At 41.1% G+C, this 21044-nt stretch overlaps 1 protein-coding gene across 2 annotated transcripts in view; it reads left to right on the forward strand.

Annotated features, from left to right (window-relative positions):
* The window catches only part of FRY (FRY microtubule binding protein), a gene marked incomplete at its 5' end in the record, with an annotated part of 329047 nt that overhangs the window by 200898 nt on the left and 107105 nt on the right, over nucleotides 1–21044 (forward strand). For both annotated transcript variants that reach the window (XM_082859749.1, XM_082859750.1), the window contains 4 exons: nucleotides 5844–5951; nucleotides 15982–16240; nucleotides 17755–17937; nucleotides 20468–20554. In XM_082859749.1, the coding sequence (XP_082715875.1) occupies nucleotides 5844–5951; nucleotides 15982–16240; nucleotides 17755–17937; nucleotides 20468–20554 (637 nt within the window). The remainder of the gene's footprint in view (nucleotides 1–5843; nucleotides 5952–15981; nucleotides 16241–17754; nucleotides 17938–20467; nucleotides 20555–21044) is intronic.

Here is a 21044-nt window from a genome sequence, read left to right on the forward strand (position 1 = left end):
ATCACCCAAACTGAAAATAAATAAGGAAACACAAGCTTTAAATGATGCACTAAACAAGATGGACTTAATTGATACTTATAGAACATTCCATCCAAAAAAACAACAGAATACACTTTCTTCACAAGTGCTAATGGAACATTCTCCAGCATAGATCATATCTTGGGTCACAAATCAAACTTTGGTAAATTTAAGAAAATGGAAACTGTATCAGATATATTTTCTGACCACAATGCTATGAGACTAGATATCAATTACAGGAAAATAATCTGTAAAAAATACAAACACATGGAGCCTAAACAGTACACTACTAAATAACCAAGAGATCACTGAGGAAATCAAAAAGGAAATCATAACATACCTAGAAACAAATGACAATGAAAACACAATGACCCAAAACCTATGGGATGCAGCAAAAGCAGTTCTAAGAGGGAACGTTATAGCAATACAATCCTACCTCAAGAAACAGGAAACATCTCAAATAAACAACCTAACCTTACATATAAAGCAATTAGAGAAAGAACAGAAAAACCCCAAAGTTAGCAGAAGGAAAGAAATCATAAAGATCAAATCAGAGGTAAATGGAAAAGAAATGAAGGAAAGGATAGCAAAGATCAGTAAAACTAAAAGCTGGTTCTTTGAGAAGATAAACAAAACTGATAAAGCATTAGCCAGACTCATCAAGAAAAAAAGGGAGAAGACTCAAATCAATAGAATTAGAAATGGAAAAGGAGAAGTAACAACTGACACTGCATAAATACAAAGGATCATGGGAGATTACTACAAGCAACTATATGCCAATGAAATAGACAACCTGGACGAAATGGACAAATTCTTAGAAAAGCACAACCTTCTGAGACTGAACCAGGAAGAAATAGAAAATATGAACAGACCAATCCAAGCACTGAAATTGAAACTGTGATTTAAAATCTTCCAACAAACAAAAGCCCAGGACCAGATGGCTGCACAGGCGAATTCTATCAAACGATTACTGAAGAGCTAACACCTATCCTTCGCAAACTCTTCCAAAATATAGCAGAGGGGGGAATACTCCCAAATTAATTCTATGAGGCCACCATCACCATGATACCAAAAACACACAAAGATGTCATAAAGAAAGAAAACTACAGGCCAATATCACTGATGAACATAGATGTAAAAATCCTTAACAAAATACTAGCAAAGAGAATCCATCAGCACATTAAAAGGACCATACACCATGATCAAGTGGGGTTTTTCCCAGGAATGCAAGGATTCTTCAATATATACAAATCAATCAATGTAATACACCAGAGTAACAAATTAAAGGATAAAAACCATATGATCATCTCAATAGGTGAAGAAAAAGCTTTTGACAAATTTCAACACCCATTTATGAAAAAACCCGTCCAGAAAGTAGGCATAGAGGGAACTTACCTCAACATAATAAAGGCCATATATGACAAACCCACAGCCAACATCATTCTCAGTGGTGCAAAACTGAAACCATTTCCACTAAGATCAGGAACAAGACAGGTTGCCCACTCTCACCACTCTTATTCAACATAGTTTTGGAAGTTTTAGCCACAGCAATCAGAGAAGAAAAATAAAAGGAATCCAAATCGGAAAAGAAGAAGTAAAACTGTCACTGTTTGCAGATGACATGATAGTATACATAGAGAATCCTAATGATGCCACCAGAAAACTACTAGAGCTAATCAATGAATCTGGTAAAGTTGCAGGATACAAAATTAATGCACAGAAATCTCTTGCATTCCTATACACTAATGATGAAAAATCTGAAAGAGAAATTAAGGAAACACTCCCATTTACCATTGCAACAAAAAGAATAAAATACCTAGGAATAAACCTACCTAAGAAGACAAAAGACCTGCATGCAGAAAACTATAAGACACTGATGAAAGACATTAAAGATGATAGAAACAGATAGAGAGATATACCATGTTCTTGGATAGGAAGAATCAACATTCTGAAAATGCCTATACTACCCAAAGCAGTCTACATATTCATTGCAATCCCTATCAAACTACCAATGGCATTTTTCACAGAAGTAGAACAAAAAATTTCACAATTTGTATGGAAACACAAAAGACCCCGAATAGCCAAAGTGATCTTGAGAAAGAAAAATGGAGCTAGAGGAATCAGGCTCCTGGACTTCAGACTATACTACAAAGCTACAGTAATCAAGACAGTATGGTACTGGCACAAAAACAGAAATATAGATCAATGGAACAGGATAGAAAGCCCAGCGATAAACCCACGCACATATGGTCACCTTATTTTTGATAAAGGAGGCAAGAACATACAATGGAGAAAAGACAGCCTCTTCAATAAGTGGTGCTAGGAAAACTAGACAGCTACATGTAAAAGAGTGAAATTAGAACACTTCCTAACACCATACACAAAAATAAAATCGATTGAAGATCTAAATGTAAGGCCAGACACTATAAAACTCTTAGAGGAAAACATAGGCAGAACACTCTATGATATAAATCACAGCAAGATCCTTTTTGACCCAGGTCCTAGAGAAATGGAAATAAAAATAAACAAATGTGACCTAATGAAACTTCAAAGCTTTTGCACAGCAAAGGAAACCATAAACAAGACCAACAGACAACCCTCAGAATGGGAGAAAATATTTGCAAATGAAGCAACTGACAAAGGATTAATATCCAAACTTTACAAGCAGCTCAGGCAGCTCAATATCAAAAAAACAAAGGACCCAGTTCAAAAATGGGCAGAGGGCTTCCCTGGTGGCGCAGTGGTTGAGAGTCCGCCTGCCGATGCAGGGGATGCGGGTTCGTGCCCCGGTCCGGGAAGATCCCACATGCCACGGAGCGACTGGGTCCGTGAACCATGGCCGCTGAGCCTGCGCCTCCAGAGCCTGTGCTCCACAGCGGGAGAGGCCACAACAGTGAGAGGCCCACGTACCACAAAAAAAAAAAAAAAAAAAAAAAATGGGCAGAAGACCTAAACAGACATTTCTCCAAAGAAGATATACCGATGGCCAAGAAACACATTAAAAGGATGCTCAGCATCACTAATCATTAGAGAAATGCAAATCAAAACTACAATGAGGCATCACCTCACACCAGTCAGAATGGCCATCATCAAAAAATCTACAAAGAATAAATGCTGGAGAAGGTGTGGAGAAAAGGGAACCCTCTTGCACTGTTGGTGGGAATGTAAGTTGATACAGCCACTATGGAGAACATTATGGAGGTTCCTTAAAAAACTAAAAATAGAACTACCATATGACCCAGCGGTCCCACTATTGGGCATGTATCCAGAGAAAACCATAATTCAAAAAGAGTCTTGTACCACAGTGTTCATTGCAGCTCTGTTTACAATAATCAGGACGTGGAAGCAATCTATGTGTCCACCAACAGATGAATGCATAAAGAAGATGTGGCACATACATGCAATGGAATATTACTCAGCCATAAAAAGAAATGAAATTGAGTTCTTTTTAGAGAGGTGGATGGACCTAGAGACTGTCAAGTAAGTCAGAAAGAGACAAACACCATATGCTAACACATATATGGAATCTATAAAAAAATGATTCTGAAGAACCTAGGGGCAGGACAGGAATAAAGACGCAGATGTAGAGAATGGACTTGAGGACACAGGGAGGGGGAAGGGTAAGCTGGGACGAAGTGAGAGAGAGGCATGGACATATATACACTACCAAACGTAAAACAGATAGCTAGTGGGAAGCAGCCGCATAGCACAGGGAGATCAGCTCGGTGCTTTGTGACCACCTAGAGGGGTGGGATAGGGAGGGTGAGAGGGAGACGCAAGAGAGAGGAGATATGGGGATATATGTATATGTATAGCTGATTCACTTTGTTATAAAGCAGAAGCTAACACACCATTGTAAAGCAGTTATACTCCAATAAAGATGTTAAATACAAAAAGAAAAAACCAAGAGAAACATTAGAGAATCATGTAGGCATTTAGGAAAAAAGAGTTGAGGTCCACACCACACTAATGGAAATAGTTATTGGAGTTGATATTTGAGGCTGGTCTACCATTTTTCCAGGCCTTGCTTAGGGTATGAGCTTGAAAATAAAGCATTCTGTGTTGCTCTGTTTCCATTCCTCATCCCTTTTTGTGCTTTATGCTGGCAAATAATGATAATAATAGTAGCAGTAAGTATAATAATATAATGACTGTAAATAATAATTATATAATATCTGTTAATAAAAATTATGCTATTTGGGGGACTCAGATGCTTCCTATAAAATCCCAGGCACAGGGCTGCAGTAAACGGAAACCATGCACCAATTAGAGTTTCTAATCTAGGCTTGCTTTATCAGCTGGGAAGTCTGCCAGTCCTGTAAGTCTGCTCTATCGGCTGGCAGAATTTTCCTTACACTTCAGGCCAGGCAGGGTCATCTGTTTTCCAACAGATATGAAAATAATCCCAGCTGTTTAAGACATCTGGTGAGCATGTTAGAAGAGCTATTTAAAAGACTCTGTGCCACACATGCACAATCAGATCACTAGGCTTTAACTCTGTCTAGCCATCGAGGATGTCATTTGAAGACTTCTCTTTCCTTCAGCTGATTGGAAACCACTGTACAGTGCAGTCCTCTCTGAAGTCCTTGTACGTCCCATGCAAAAGGACTATGGAAATGGAGAGAAAATAAACTTATGACTTCCCACAAGAACAGAGTATTTTAGAAATTCACATATATGTGTTCTGTTTTTCACAAAATACAGAAAACTTTCGTATTTATTCCTAACAAACTTAAAAACACATGCTAAAAAGTAATGTCACAGAGCAAAATTGCTGTCTGATTATTGTCTTTAGTTTATAGAGAGCATGGATTCTGCCTGTTACATTTCTATTCTGACACAGTTACTGTTCCAGGAAGGAATTACTTCTACGCTACTTTGCATTTTCATTATTGTGTTTGTGTCCTACAATTGCGTTAATTTGGTACCAATCTTATATTTATTCTCAGGGGACTAAATCGTCAAAATTTAAATATGCTGTTATATTATATCACAAGTTATTTGAAAGATTTGATGTGTAGTTTAGTTTTTCCATAAAGGTTATTGATAAATATGTGGTTAAGAATCAGTTATCTATTTAAATAAGTAAAAATTGAAATAATTTGTCACTGAATTTATATTTTTCCTTCATATTTTACAACAGGATATAGAAGGTATTAATTACCTTTAAAACATTCATATTCTCAAGAAAGTAAAAAGAAGCTGTCTCCATAGAGGTCAGGACCATCAGAGTAATTTTAAAAATCAGAAATGGGTACACAATTATATACATTTCAGGATTTTACTTGACATTATGAAAGACTTATGTTTGGAAGCATTTAATTTAAAAAAAATCAGGGGTGGGCACTCTTGAGAGGAGAAGCATAACTCATCAGAGAGAGAAACTTCCAGATGTCATGCTTGTTAAAGGCACCATTAGTTGTATACATTAAAATCCCATTTTTAAATGCTGAAGGTAGTAATGACTGCAATGTATTTCTTACATACTAATGTGTCTGGGCAATTCAGTGTCTTAAATGCAGCCCACAGGGGCCAAACCCCATGGAACCCAGCTGAATGGCAAGACATATGATAGCAATAGAATGCTATTGCTATTGGCATTTTTCTTTCCAGATACATACCTCTAACTAACATTTAAATCTTCATAAGTTCTCGTAGAACTGGCCAAGCTATAAAAGGCATAAACCCTTAAGAATAATAGGGAACCATCACCAGGCAGTGATTCAGAAGGCATTGATTTTAGTCTTTGTTCACATATTTGGCCAATTTTTAAAAATTTTTTCATAACCTTTGACTTACGTTTAAACTTTGTCTTCAAATTCCAGGGGTGAGAGAAAGCCAAAAATAGATCTTTTCAGGACCTGTGTTGCTGCTATTCCTCGACTGCTTCCTGATGGGATGTCAAAACTTGAACTTATTGACTTGCTGGCCAGGTAGGTGAGAGCTGTAGTGGGCATTATTTGATCAAAATTGATTTAAATCATTTGTCATGATTCCTCAAAAAATAGAATGATTATTAAAAATGGACAGATATTTACTAATTCTAGGTACTATTTGGAGTTCCCAGGAGGAATAAAGAGATGGTTTTGATTTGGGGCTTTTTGGTTTTTTTCCTGCGCTCAAGGGGTTTAAAATTCAATGCAGAAGCAAATCCGTAAGGACATAAGGTAACTAGCAATCCAAGGCTTGAAAGTGTGCAAATTAATGGCACCAAAAAAATGTGATACATAAAATCAGAGGGTAGAAGGATTACTGTGGACTGGGGACGTCAGCAGATGACTCCCGGCAGATGGTGGAACTTGAATGGCCCTTTGAAGGAAAGATAGGATATAGAAATGTAAAGAGGCCTTTGAAGGAAAGATAGGATGTAGAAATGTAAAGGGAGTGCCATGAGGACAAGCACAGAGGTGGGACCAGGAAATGAGGAGATGAGCCTGGCTGGGAAAAAGTTCATTCAGGATGTGATTCCCAATCTGCGACCAACACACCCCCAGGGAGGCAAGAAGGTGGGTAACAGGGATCCTAAGCGAATTTTTGTACTTCACTTCCATAGATCATACATTTATGCCGCTCCCCATCTTCCGTTAGAATTCACGGTCCAACTAGAACCTAAAGTTAACCTGCTTTGCTTTGAATGAAAGTATATTATTGTAGTTAAATAAGCTTGACTTTTCTCATGCTGATCTGAAGTTCTAGCTGACAGTTATGCATGTCTTTAATTTAAAAATCAAAAGTGACTTATTATCTAAGTGCATTTAGAAGGCAAAATCATTAGAAACGGGGTCCTTGGAGGGAATGGAATGAGGAGGAAGACAAGTCATGCTTGCTTTGAAAAAAAAGAAAGAAAAAGGATTTTAGAAAACCCAATGGTAAAAATAAATAGAAATAAGACTTTAGAGGTAGATATTTAATTAATCTTTACTATTAACTGAGGCGTTTGGACTAATGGAGTTTCTAAGCAGGAGAATATAACATGATAAAAAATGTCATTTTGGCTGGTTAATCTGATAATGGCGGAATAGAGGAAAGGCCAGAGAAGGATAACAAATATTGATGCTGATTGGATGAAAGATGCTTTATACATAATCTTTTACCCACATCCTCTAGCCTTCAGAGAGCACCCTTCCCATCAGTATCCAAAAAGTAGCCCAAGCCCTGGTCCCCCGTGACTGCACATCGCCCGGTGGCCGGCCAAGGCTCTGAGTGTCCCCGTGGTGCGCAGTGCGTCCTGGCGATCCTGGTCGTCATGCTCTCTGCTCTGCACAGCCGTTTGGACTCCTGTGCAGAGGAGACCAAATCCCATGGTTGATCACTTCCTGCTATCAGTTAATAGCTTTCATAGCCTGCTGTCCTTCCCCATTCTCTTCACTCCAAGTGTGGACAAAGCCACTCCTTTCCCTCTTCTGGTCACACTAGCTCAGGACGGTGCTGGCTCCTGAGGTTTACTGGAGAGCCATTGCTTTGATAACCACCGTGTGTCAAGCTTTGGTGTTCCCTGGCCACAGCCGTCTACCCTTCTAGCTGACTTTTATCACCCATGACCTATAACCGGTTCTTTGCTACAGTCAGCCATCTCCAGGCCATGGGTTCTTCTTTCTTCCATTCCATGTGTAGGATGAGTTTTAAGAAGAATATGAACTTAAAACAAACTACAGTCTAGGCTTTTGCTGAAGCCTAGCAATCAGAATGTGAGCCTATAGCACCTTATCCGAAGTAGGGGAGCAGTGGGGAAAGAGGGACGGACAAGCCTGCATCACAAAGGGGCTTCCAGTTCTCGGAGAGGACAAGATTTAAGGAGGAGCGAAGGGTGGATTCCTAGTGAATAACAGACATGGGGATTTGGGGGTTGGGGAGCTGAGGAACACAGAGACCAAGATACTATAAAGGGCCGTCCACGCTACTGTGGAGTCTCCCAGGATGATGGGGAAGTGCTGTAGATAAAGAAAAGCTGTGAGCCAAGTGCCAGAATTACCCAGAAATGTACAGGAACAGCCTGTCCATTTGCCCTGGACAACAGTGGGGAGGATGGTGTGACTAGGAGACAAGTATTTGCACAGAGGAGGGGAGCTGAGTGAAAGGGCTGCAGGGGGCATTGAGGAACGAAGGGAACGCCGTCTGAGAGATGTGCAGGAGGCGCCCCCAGATGGGAATAGTACTGACTCCTTTGGAAATCCTGATTTTTGCTTCCCTGCTTTACCATTTTACTAGCCATTGTGATGATGACAAATTATTGGGTTGGCCAAAAGTTTGTTCGGGTTTTTCCACAAGACGGTACAGAAAAACCCGAACGAACTTTTCGGCCAACCCAATATTTAACCCCTGTCTTTTTTTTCCTCGGTAGAATTGGAATAATGCTGCCTAGCTCATAAGACTGTTGAAAGGGCAAAATGACGTGGCACTTTGGTTAATCGGAGAGAAAATGTGTCAGCAGGGAAAAGACAGTTCTCAGTGAAGCTGAAGTAAAGGGAAAGTTCACTTATTTCATTGAAGTCCTAATTGGTGATGATTATATAACTAAGCCCTTTGAAATGCTAAGTGTTTTAAATGTCATGCAGCCTTCTGGTACCGTCTCTAATGCTGTTTTGCTGTAAATCTGTGTGGGAGACGCTTACCTCTGGAACCACCTTGGTAGCCTCATGCAGTGACGCCTGGCTCTGCAGCCGCGGTGCCAGGCTTGTCAGGAGGGAATTCTGTGAGACCTGGTTGGAATGGCAGTGCTATTTATAGTGCCCCATGTTTATTATTATGTACATTCTTCAAAACCCAAAACCATGGGTACTGTTTTTATGAGGGGAAGGAACAAATAAATATACTTGAGAGTTCAAGTCTTAGGGCAGAGTTCAGAAAATGACGGGACTTATATGGGAAGCCTGTGAAGAGGCCTTTTTCATAAGCTTCAAAAGAAGCCAGAGGCCGTTCTCCTCAGGGGAAGGATAACTTGGAGAGCTGGCCCTCACACTGGGTCCATGACCCTATGAGAAAACGAGCCCCTTCTAGATCTCAAGAAGGTCAGAGGACAGAAGTGAAGGAATTGAAGAGCAGCAGTCAATGTGGGTTTCAAGTCTTGAGTCACTCTGTCCCCCTGTAGTCCAGTCACATTTGGATTCATTTGACTCCTGACACAGTCTGGTCAGAGAGGTGTGAGACCTTTTATTTCAGACACTTCCTCATTGCATCCATGGTGCTTTTTTTAACTGGAGAAAATCTTGGTTTTCTTCATACTTGGCAAAATAAGACCAAATGCCATGCAGGCTCACCTGCCCCTCACAGCTCGGTTCCCCGAATAAGGAGTGTTGACTGAAAAAAAATGCACAACGTGAGAACTGTGAGTTGAGTTTTATTTGGGGCAAAATGAGGACTATAGCCCGGGAGACAGCGTTTCAGATAGCTCTGAGAAGCTGCTCCAAAGAGGTGGGGGGATGCGCAGGATAGATGTGATTTTGGTGAAGGGGGAATACGTGCAGTCAAGCACATATTTTTTGCAGAAGGTTTCTGCTAGTCTCGTGAAGGTTACAGCTAGTCACGAGGAGCAGACGTCACCATGAAGGATTTTAGTGCTTTTCTAGATACAAGGAGATGCAAGAATTGGGCTCATAAAATCTTTTCCTGAAAATATCTAATTATCTGAAGACCTGTTCTGCCAGTTTTTCCCAGAGCACAGAGCGCCTCATTCCTGATCTCCACCCTGAACTCCTTTCAAGGGGTGTCGAAGGTCAGCAGCTGCAGCGGCTCGTGATTTAATCCTTGTAGAGGCAGGTGGCAAGTGCCCATGGCAAGAGCCAGTTTGTAGGTGACAGGAGTTTCAAGGTTATGTCCCCCAGAACTGCCCCCAGGCTCCCTTCCCAGCTGTTCACGTATTGGCTAAATACCCCAGACACTCTGATCTCAGAGTTGTATTAGTATGTTTACCATAACAATGGCTTACAGACCGAAACAGACAAAGAAGGTGGAGCTCACTTTTCTCCTTGGCAGTCGCCATCATTTTTCTGTCTCCTCCCAGGTGTTTCCTGCTCTACCCTTGACCACAGGAAGGACCTTTTCCCCTAACAGTCTACAGGCTCCTGTCCTCTGTCCCTTCCTGCAGCACTGTAGATGCACTAAGGGTTTGCTGTTCCATGTTTGCCCTCCTTTCAGAAATCTGAAATAGGGTTGTGAGAATTAAACAATGCATATAAATCACTTAACATCGTGCCTAGAACACAGTAAGCTCTCAGCAAATGTTAGTTATTATTTTTAGGCATCTTTAAACATGAATAACATATTATGCCACGATGTACAATGCACTTTCATATACTTTATGTTAGGAAAGCTGGGTACATATGCATTCCTATTTTCGGACAAAGAGATTGAACTTCAGAAGAGTAAAGTTGCTTGCCCAAATGTACAGAATTTTCCAGAAGCCAAATAGAAGTGACAGATGTCATTGGTTTTATACAAAATGGCAAACATTTTGTGCAGTGTTTCTTTACAACTTGTGGAACTTTCTGAGGTAACGCATATACAATTTCATGATCTTTAGTGTTATCTGAAAGCTATTAATCATTTACTATTTATCATTCAGTCTTCAGCCTTTGTGTAGCGGAGGGCTGCTAGCTGTTTTGAGTAGCTGGGTGAGAACTGTAGACTCAATTGCATATATTGCCTCGATAAACCACTTAATCTTATTACTTTATTTGAGATGCAATTCAAAGCCCTGTAGATATGTGGGAGCTCATTCTTTTTTTTAATAAAGTTCCCATTTAATTTTATTTATTTATTTTTTCGGGAGGGGCCACGCCACACAGCATGTGGGATCTTAGTTCCCTGACCAGGGTTGAACCCGCACCCCCTAAATTGGAAGCACAGAGTCTTTTTTTTTTTTTAACATCTTTATTGGAGTGTAATTGCTTTGCAATGGTGTGTTAGTTTCTGCTGTATAACAAAGTGAATCAGCTATATGTATACATACATCCCCATATCCCCTCCCTCTAGCGTCTCCCTCCCACCCTCCCTATCCCACCCCTCTAGGTGGTCACAAGGAGCACGGAGTCTTAACCACTGGACCACCAGAGAAGTCCCGGGAGTTCATTCTTTAATACCTTAGAGAAGAAGTTTCTGCCACTTCTGGTGAACATGCCAGAGGTTAACAGTCCACTGGTCAGCAAGTCTCTCCTTTTGGAAACCTTTGTCTCCATTTCTTCCTCTGCTGCCCTTGGTGACGTTATGGGGCAGCAGGTCCCTCACCGCTGCCTGATAACCTTGTGTCAGTCTTGCCAGAGCTGAGAGGAGGCTGTTCCTCCTAATGGATCTTTTCTTCTGGGTATAGTTTGTGAATTTGAAGTCACTCCCTTTTCCTTCATGCACCTCTAGCAACAAAATTCTTCAAAGCGACTGAGCTGATTCCATCTGAACCTGAGCTCACCTTTACGAAAGTGTTTCTGTTCAGTCATTTGTCTGATCTGACCAACCAAGAAGGCGGCCTTGCTCAAGTTCTGGGTTTTCCCCCCTTTTACCCACATCCTTACTTAGTGTAAGTGCCCCTGACACCACACCCTCGTCCTAGATCACTCCAAGCAGGGCCTCGGGACTGTTGGCTCGTGCAGAATGTCGCCGCCTGGTTAATCAGGCCAGGCTGGTCCATGAGCCTCATGGCAGCTGCTGGGGAAGGACAGATGCAGTTGATGTTGGCAATAACGGTTTTTTTCGGTATGCTTCACTGCTGTGTCACGGTGGAGTCCCTTCAGGCCCCCTTGGTGGTTTTGTGTGTAACCATATACTCGTGACCCCATTTTAAGCTCCTGGAAACCAGATCAGCGTCTTAGGAATTTTTCCTCGGGTCCCCCAACCTAGTCAGACTTCCTGAGCTGCCTTCTCTGAACGTCTCTCTTCTCTTTGAATTGCTGCCACCAGACTGTCACAGGACTGTTGTTTATTGTCATCACAGTTGTTCACAGGCAAGAACCTGTCCTTTCTTTTCTGGCTTCTCAATGGGATGACCCTGCAGGAGTTTGGGGGATGTCCTCTCCTCAGCCACTCCTTGCTCGCTGGACCAGCAGGCATCGTGAGACTCTAAATAGGTCGGCCAGCATCATGCAGCTTCCCTACACATCCTGCATCCTCAGGATGCCTGAGCATCTTTCTCCTTTAACTGAATCATCTTTTCCTTTTTCGTTAACTAAAATTTGTTTTCCTGTTTTCTGTTTTATAATGTTAAATCCCATGCGCTTCACAAGATGATCTGTGATTATCTGGTTAAAATCTAACAAAAGTAAAAATGAGGAAGATCTGGGTGGAAGAAACGGCGGCTGTATCTGATAGGCAGCTCCCTACTTAGACTCTCTGAGGAATGACACGGGGGCGGGGCTCTGGCTCTTCTCGCAACTTCTTCTCCTTCTCCCTCGCCTGTTGCCACTCAGACTTGCCTTGATACGTTATTTTCACTCCATCTCAGTTCTGTGACACTGGACCTTTTTCTTCCACAAATATTCCACATTTATTATCAACTGGGCCTTTTATTCCCAAAGCTCCCTCCCCTCCCTGGTCCTGTCTCTTCGTACTCCAGGAATATTTTTGAGTGTTCTCACTGGTGAGGCATGTGAATACCATGATTTCAAGAGGAGTGGTCACCAAAAATAGCAAGAGCTGCACCACTTTGGGGTCTCAGAGTCCTTAAAATGATCCTGCACTGTTGGTTTAAAGTTAAGGCAGCTTCCAGATTGCAAATTGCGAATGATGCCAACGTTAGACGAAGAGTAGAATTAATCTCATTGGAAATCTGAAAGTATTGGCCCTTCTTTAAAAGCTTCATCTAAATAGACCATGGCATGGTTTTTATTTTGACTTTTGACCCTAAAGATATGTGCTTGCCTAGTTTCATGTGTGTAATAAAGTAGCGCAAACTGGGTGGCTTAAATAACAGAAATTGTCTCAGAGTTACACAGGCTAGAAGTCATCAGGGTTGCTTCCTTCTGAGGCTGTGAGAGAGAATCTATTTTCTGCCTCTCTCCGAGCTTCTGGGGGTTTCTGGCATAGTTTGGCCTTCCTTGGTTCATACAAGCATCACCCTAATCTCTGCCTTTATCTTTACATGGTGTTCTCCCTGTGTGTGTGTGTCTCCAAATCTCCCCTTCTTATAAGGACACCAGCCATATGGATTTTACCCTACTCCAGCATGACCTCATCCTAATTTAGCTAATTGCATCTGCAATGACCTTATATCCAAATAATGTAATATTCTCAGGTGCTGAGTGTTTGGATTTCAACATGTGAATTTGGGAGGAGACACAACCCGTAACAATGAACAGTACCATTACCATCAGTTAACATTTGCTGAGTGCCTCCTGTTCCTGTCCTTAAAAGGTGGTTCATCATCTGCAGAAGCTTATTCTCTAAGACATTCAGGACAGGTATAAATGTAATAAATTGGAACAATAAACTTAAGATGGAATCATGACCTCAAGTGTTTTCCATAAATTAGTGTTTTCAAACCATGGGCTGCAAAGGTGACTGGAAGCTGCTTGTAGATTGAAGGAATGTTTCCTGTCACATGGGGGGCTTCAGGTCCTTTACCCAGCTTCAACCAGAACAACTCGGTTTTTTCTTTTTAATAAATAAATAAATTTATTTATTTACTTACGGCCGTGTTGGGTCTTTGTTGCTGCGTGCAGGCTTTCTCTAGTTGCGGTGAGCGGGGGCTACTCTTTGTTGCAGTGTGCGGGCTTCATTGCGGTGGCTTCTCTTGTTGCGGAGCACGGGCTCTAGGCACACGGGCTCAGTTGCTCCGCGGCATGTGGGATCGTCCAGGATCAGGGCTCGAACCCCCGTCCCCTGCATTGGCAGGCGGATTCCTAACCACTGCACCACCAGGGAAGTCCCACAACTCGGTTGTACTATATACTAGAGTTCTACATAAAATCTTTTGGAAAAAAAAATGGAGCTGCTGATTAAAATACAAAGAAAATTTGTAAATTCCTGCCTTAGTCCTTAACTAGAAGCCCAGGTTAAAGACCTCTGTGTGTTATTTCAGCAACTATGACCTACTTAACAACTATAGTCTTAATAGCAAGTCTGCCCTGAAGAATTAGCTCAGCTCTTCCTTCTCAGCAGTTTTGTAGAGCTTAACTTGCTTTTGGAACAGAAAATATATCTTCCCTGACTTGGTATATATCTGCTCATTAATGAGCTTTTGTCTGGTTTATATTGTCAAATTTGGACCAATTAGTGTACTTTATACTCTAGAGAATAAGAAGGGTATTCAGTATTCAGTTTTTGAAATACTGTCTATTCAAAAATATGTAAGTGTATCAGACCTGTTTTATGGAGAAAACTTTGGATTAAAGATGAGAAGTCCTGGGTTGGAATCCTGGACTTTGAGGAAATCCCTTAACCACTCCGGTTCACAGTTTCTTTTTCTGTTGGTTGAAGATGCTTCATCCTGTTTAATGGGGGGCCCCTGTTGACTTGGCCAGCTGCTTCTTTGACACTGAACAATTCCAGGCTGCTGAGTCCTGGAGATTCTGTCTCCTGGGTATCTTTGCTCTCCGTCTCTCCCTTCTTTACTACGTCTCTGCCTTGGGTCAGGCCCCCGCCACTCGGTGCCTGAGTCACTGCAATGACCTCCCAGCCGGTCTATGCCCTCAGTCTTGTGACTCCTCCAAGGCATCCTGCATGTTCCTCCCTAACTTTCTTTTCTCAGATGTGAATCTAATCATGTTACTTCCCCTGTAACTTTCTGAATACGGTTCATTTTCTTCTCATAGTAAGAGCTAACCTGTACTGAGTGCTTACTGCATGCTCTGTGTGGTACTAAATGCTATTCATAGATCATCTCAATGAACCTCACAACAGGTTTATGAGATACAAGTACAGCTATTATCCCCATGTTCCAAATGAGGCTCTGAGGCTTAGAGAGGTTAAGTAACTGGCATGAGGTCACATAGCTAATGCATGATCAGGCATTCTGATCCCAGAGCACTCACACTTAACCTCTTCCTGCTGTGTTGCCTCCTTGGGTGGCCCACAGACCCTCCAGCGAGCCACTCCTGCTCTCTCTCCAGGACGGTCTCATACCTCGCTCTTGCTAACACCCTACCCAGTAAACACAGCCATACCGTACTCCATATCCTGAATCTTAGGAGGGCCTGAATCTTAGGAGGACCTCAAAAGCATTTGTTTATTAAATAAGTGAATGAATGAATCTATAAAGCATGATGTTAACTATAAACGCTCCATACCAATGTTGAGATTTATTTAATAATATTATTATGATGTTCTGGCTTAAACCATAAATACACTGATATTATTTCAGTTGACAAACTCAGGATTTCCCAACTTTGCCACTGTCAGCATTTTAGGTCAGAGAATTCTCTGTCATAGGAGTTGTCGTGTGCATTGTAGGATGTTTAACAGCATCCCTGGTTTCTACCTACTACATAGATACCAGGAGCACACTCCAAGTTGTGACAAGCAATAATGTTTGTAGACGTTACCAAAACTCCCTTCATGGGGGCCAAACCAATTGAGGACAACTGGCCTAACTTTTAATTACTCATTTTCACTGAACTTCTGGATGAGTCCCTTAGTTTCTCCAGGACCATCCTTAAAAGTGGTAAGGTTTGATACTAATTTGTTCTGTAGTCAGTAATGTATTAAAAAGAATTCACGTACAGCTAAGTGCAGCATGGTATCTCGGATTGCATTCCGAAACAGGAAGGACATTGATGGAACACTGGTGAAATCTGAATAAAATCTGTATTTTAGTTAATAGCATTGTACCGATGTTAACTTCTCAGTTTTGATCACGTACCATGGTTATATAAGATGTTAACATTAGGGGAGCTGAGTGAAAATTATAATAATATATTAGGGGAGAGTGACCCATTTTTCAGATACAGTAAAAGGCTCTGGCCTTAGATATGTTCCTTTACAGATATAGAAGGAAAACTGATAAAGTAAATGACTTCATTGTCTTTATTCATCTCACAGGCTCTCTATTCACATGGACGATGAACTGCGACATATTGCGCAAAATTCTCTTCAGGGTTTACTCGTTGACTTCTCAGACTGGAGGGAAGATGTCCTGTTCGGCTTTACCAACTTCCTGCTCCGGGAAGTGAATGACATGCATCACACACTCCTTGATTCATCCCTCAAGTTACTGCTGCAGCTCCTAACCCAGTGGAAACTGGTCATACAAACTCAAGGAAAAGTCTACGAACAAGCCAACAAGATCAGAAATTCAGAGGTGATTTTCACCCTTTGCCCACTAATTTATATTCTTTATGTCACAAGTAAGTTGCAGCCCAGAGAACCTTGTGGTTCTTACTCTCAGCTACCTAGGAATTTGCTCCCTAGTGATGGCCCTAAGGTTTTCCATCTGCTTAAACTGTGGCCAAGAAATTCAGGGCATCGTGTGCCACCTCAGGTTAGATTTAGTAACGTTAGCAAGGCCATTTACGGAGCAGAAAAGGATGTTTTTTTCAGAGAATTATGATTATAAATCCATTTGTAAGAGCAAATGGCCATAGGGAAGAGATATAGAGCTGGGGATGAATGTGGATCTAGATATGGATGTGGATATAAAGCTAGAAGTGGATCTAGAGCTGGATGTGGATATAAAGCTGGAAATGGATCTAGAGCTGGATGTGGATATAAAGCTGGAAGTGGAGCTAGAGCTGGATGTGGATGTGTATCTAGATATGAATATGGATATCGATCTAGATCTGGATATGACTCTAGAGCAGATATGGATATAGATACGAATATGGATATAGAGTTGGATATGGATATATAAAAGTTAGCTGCCCACCAGTGTTTTCCCCCTAGTCAGCAACAGATTGGTTGCTTTCTCCAATATCCAGAGAAGAAAGAGGTCTTGGGGTTTCTTTATTCTCTCCTGCCTCAGTCCTGAATGGTAAAAATTAATGAGACCATTTTGAAGAGCAGGTTGAGGAGGAGTGTTGTCAAATGAGAACCAGGGCTGTGTGACTTGGTGTTGGCAATGAGCAGACAGAGAAGGGGTCTGGCTGGAGAAGAGCTTAGCTGAGGGTCTGAGGAATGTCGAGGCTTGGGAAGTATGATAGCGTTTAGGGTCCCAGATGGGCTAACCTCAGAGATGAGCTTCAGGGCATGACTCCTTCCTTGTGTCCTACACTTGCCAAAAGATGACAGGGAGGAAAACAAGGATTACCTGTGCTTGAAAAAGGGAGACTGAAATGGAGGTGGGATCCGCCCTGTTGTCTGGCGTGCTTTTGTTTGAGACTCATTTGGTTTGGGAACTTTCGGAACCCATCTCATTAACATGCAACACCCGGATTAAAATCTACCATGAAAAGAAGTCTGATTAGCAAATCAATGTTTGAAAATTCAATTTAGTAGTAACTAAAATAGAGAATTCTCTATAGAGAATTTAAGTAAAGCCAAATTAGGACACTTTAATTAAATATACAGTGTCATCTCAAATGGTATGGATGGAAGCAGTTTTGTTTTTATTCCTGCTAATAACCTTTGAAAAGTTATTCCTTATCAGAGGTAACAGAGGGCTGATGGTATTCCAAAGTGACAGTTGGTCTGAAAATAAAAAGGGATCTATGATATTTCATGAATAATAATGAATTCATAGACATGTGTGGTTCTAAGCTGGTATAATTTATTTTAGTATTACAAGGTCAAACATGCCAGAAGATGTACATAGAAGAGTGGCTGCTTCTTCCACCGTTGTTTTTCTGAACATAGAATGTTGTTCTTATTGCACAATAGCTCATTGCCAATGGCTCCAGCCACCGAATCCATTCGGAGCGAGGTCCCCACTGCAGTGTGCTCCATGCCGTGGAAGGCTTTGCTCTGGTTTTACTCTGCAGTTTCCAGGTGGCCACACGCAAACTGTCTGTTTTAATACTCAAGGAAATTCGAGCTTTATTCATCGCCCTGGGTCAGCCTGAGGTATGGATTATTTTTCTGAATTTTCCAATTCATATCTTTCAACGGTTTCAAAGTTTAGGTTAAAAACTGTAAAGAATGCATTACTATTTTATGTGCTTTCATGTCCCATGATGTCAACAAATAATTTTTGATTCAGGGTGGGTTTTTTTGGTTTGGTTTTGTTTGGTTTTGTTTTTTGCGGTACGCGGGCCTCTCACTGTTGTGGCCTCTCCCGTTGCGGAGCACAGGCTCCGGACGCGCAGGCTCAGCAGCCATGGCTCACGAGCCCAGCTGCTCCGCGGCACGTGGGATCTTCCCGGACCGGGGCACAAACCCGTGTCCCCTGCATCAGCAGGCAGACTCTCAACCACTGCGCAACCAGGGAAGCCCAGGGTGGGTTTTTAATTATGAAATCGTACCCTTGACCTACAAGAGCTAAGTCATATATTCTGAGGGCACGAGAGTAGACTATTCCTGATTCTCTAAGAGGTGGTGCTTTGTGAAGAAGTGAATCTTAGGCTTCGGTTTTAGATCATTTTCTTTCATGATGTTCAACGTACATAGAATTAAGAAGATATTGCATTTATATTAGAGAATGAACTTGAGAAAACCATGCATCCCATTTAAAAAGAGCAAGGTACCAAACAGTCTGGCTTACTGAAAATTGTTTAATCTCAATAGTGGTAGAAAAATGGCATCACAAGAAAATATGTCCACTTGAGATGGGAGAAGTAAGCTGTCTAATAACCATGACTGACTCTAGTTATTCTCCTGCACTCGGTCAAGGGCTGTACACCCTTGTTTAGATGTTAAGTTTCATTGCCTGTCGGCACAGGTGGCCAAATTCTCTCCACAAGTTGATGAAAGAAGGACCAGCTTTTTATGTGACATACTTCTTTAGAAAAATACTACTTTCTGTTTTCTTGTTTTAAGTCACTAATCTTGGTTTCATGATCCTTAAAATGATCAGTGTCTTCACAAAATATTTTCGAATGTATCCCAATCGTTTCTGTTCACATTTCTGCAGCAGGCTTTCTGATGTATTTTAGGACATCTCTGGGATCTGGTAAATGGATCTCTAGGACATGCTGCATTTTGATAAACCTCCATTAAGTCTCTAATTGTGAAATAACGATAATAATAATTACCATGTATGTGTCAGGCAGTGAGCTGTGCTTTATACATATTATCTCACTGAATCCTCACAATAACTTAAGCATTGGTACTGTTATTTTTCCCATAGTGCAGATTCTGAGACTGAGGTTTAGGGGGCTTAAATGCCTTACCCAAAATCAACAACTAGGATGTGGTAGAGCTAGAATTGAAAACCAGATATACATGCCTCTTCAGCCCAGGTTCTTAACTGCTATTCCAGCCGACTGTGTTAAGAATATTTCTCCTACGGTGCATTCTTTGACCAGCCACAGCTTTTTTGTGTGTGTAATTTTTTTTATTGAGGTATAATTGACATACAACATTATTAGTTTCAAGTGTACAATATAATGATTCCATAGTTGTACATATTGTGAAATGTGCACCACAATAAGTAGTTAATATCCATCACCATTCATAGCTACAGGATTTTTTTTTCTTGTGATGAGAGCTTTTACGATCTACTCTCTTAGCAGCTTTCAAATATGCGATAGTCTTGTTCACTGTAGTCGCCATGCTGTGCATTACATCTGCATGACGTATTTATTTTATACCTGGAAGTTTATACCTTTTGATTCCTTTACCCATTTTGCCACCCCTCCCCCCCCCCGCCTCTGGGAACCAACCAATCCGGTCTCTGTATCTACAAGCTTGGTTTTTCGTTGTTTGGTTTTTTTCAGCCACAACCTTTTTGAAACCATTCTCATTCGTACATGAATAAGGACATTCCGAAGCTTTCCTATAAGGCTGCTACGTAAATAATTTCCTATTTCTGAGCCTTTCTATGATAAAGGATGGCAAACACACATGTTCATGTATATACGCACTATCATGTAGGAGAATTTCCTGTAAGATACTCTCTCCTGTGCTTTTTTCCAATTTGCTTCTTTTACCAAATAGCTGTGCACAACATAGATACTACAGAGAGTGTGTGGTCAGTCTCCTGTGCAGTTTCTTTGGGACTGAAATGCAATCACAGTCAACAATTTACCAGTTATTTTAGCAGATCAGTGACTTGAGTAAGTAGCATTTTCATGGCTTTTCCATTTTCTAAAATTAATGACAACGTGAACACTTTAGTGAATAATGTGTGATGCTGAGATTTAGATTCCAGTCTAAATAACTGTATGTGCATGAGTTTTTGAAATTCAGGTACGTGTCTTTTCAGTACAGTGTCAAATTGGAGCTCTAATTATCTTCCGCTGAAACTTGTCAGACTAAACTCAGAATCACAGGGAGTTTTACCCACTACCTTTCACCACCGGGGCACTCACTTTTCTGTGAGAAAACCCTTATCACTACCTTGCAAGCTGTTATGCCTCACATGCTGGACAAAGGCGGTGGAGAGGGTGGAAGGATTCGTTTTCCCATGGAGAGTAATCGTCTCCTTTATGTACAGGACGATGATAGGCCTATGATTGATGTCATGGACCAGCTAAGTTCTTCCATTCTCGAAAGTTTTATTCACGTAGCAGCTTCGGATTCAGTAAGTACACGTTTGATCCTGATGGTTGCTAGTTCTTAAGTATAAGCTCTGGGCCTGGCTGGAAAAGAGACACAAAGAAAAATGATATGGAAGAATTCTGGGGTTTTATGTCAGGTTAATAAACCAAAACAAAAGTCCTTAGGGAAACAAGACTAGCTTTTCAAATACTAGCTCAGGAGACCTTCAGATAAATTTAAATCAAAATTTGAGTCTGAGGAAGATAGATAAAGTTTTGCAAATTGCAATTTCAAGAATTGCTCAGGATTCTTTCAGAAAATTAATTTGCTTTATTGATTACACTTAATGCTATATAACCTATATTTATGTGTTGTTTTACAGTTTACAAGGTGCTTTCACATTTAGTATCTATTTTGACCCTCATAGGTATTGAAACTCAAAAACATTAAGGGGCAGGGCTGTAGTCACACAGAGTCTCAGGGCCTGGACTTGACCCTCTCTGGACTCTGAATCTCGTAGAGGTTTATCTGCT

The sequence above is a fragment of the Leucopleurus acutus genome (assembly GCF_964270905.1).
Source record: "Leucopleurus acutus genome assembly, chromosome: 18".
NCBI classification, from domain to species: Eukaryota; Metazoa; Chordata; class Mammalia; order Artiodactyla; family Delphinidae; genus Leucopleurus; species Leucopleurus acutus.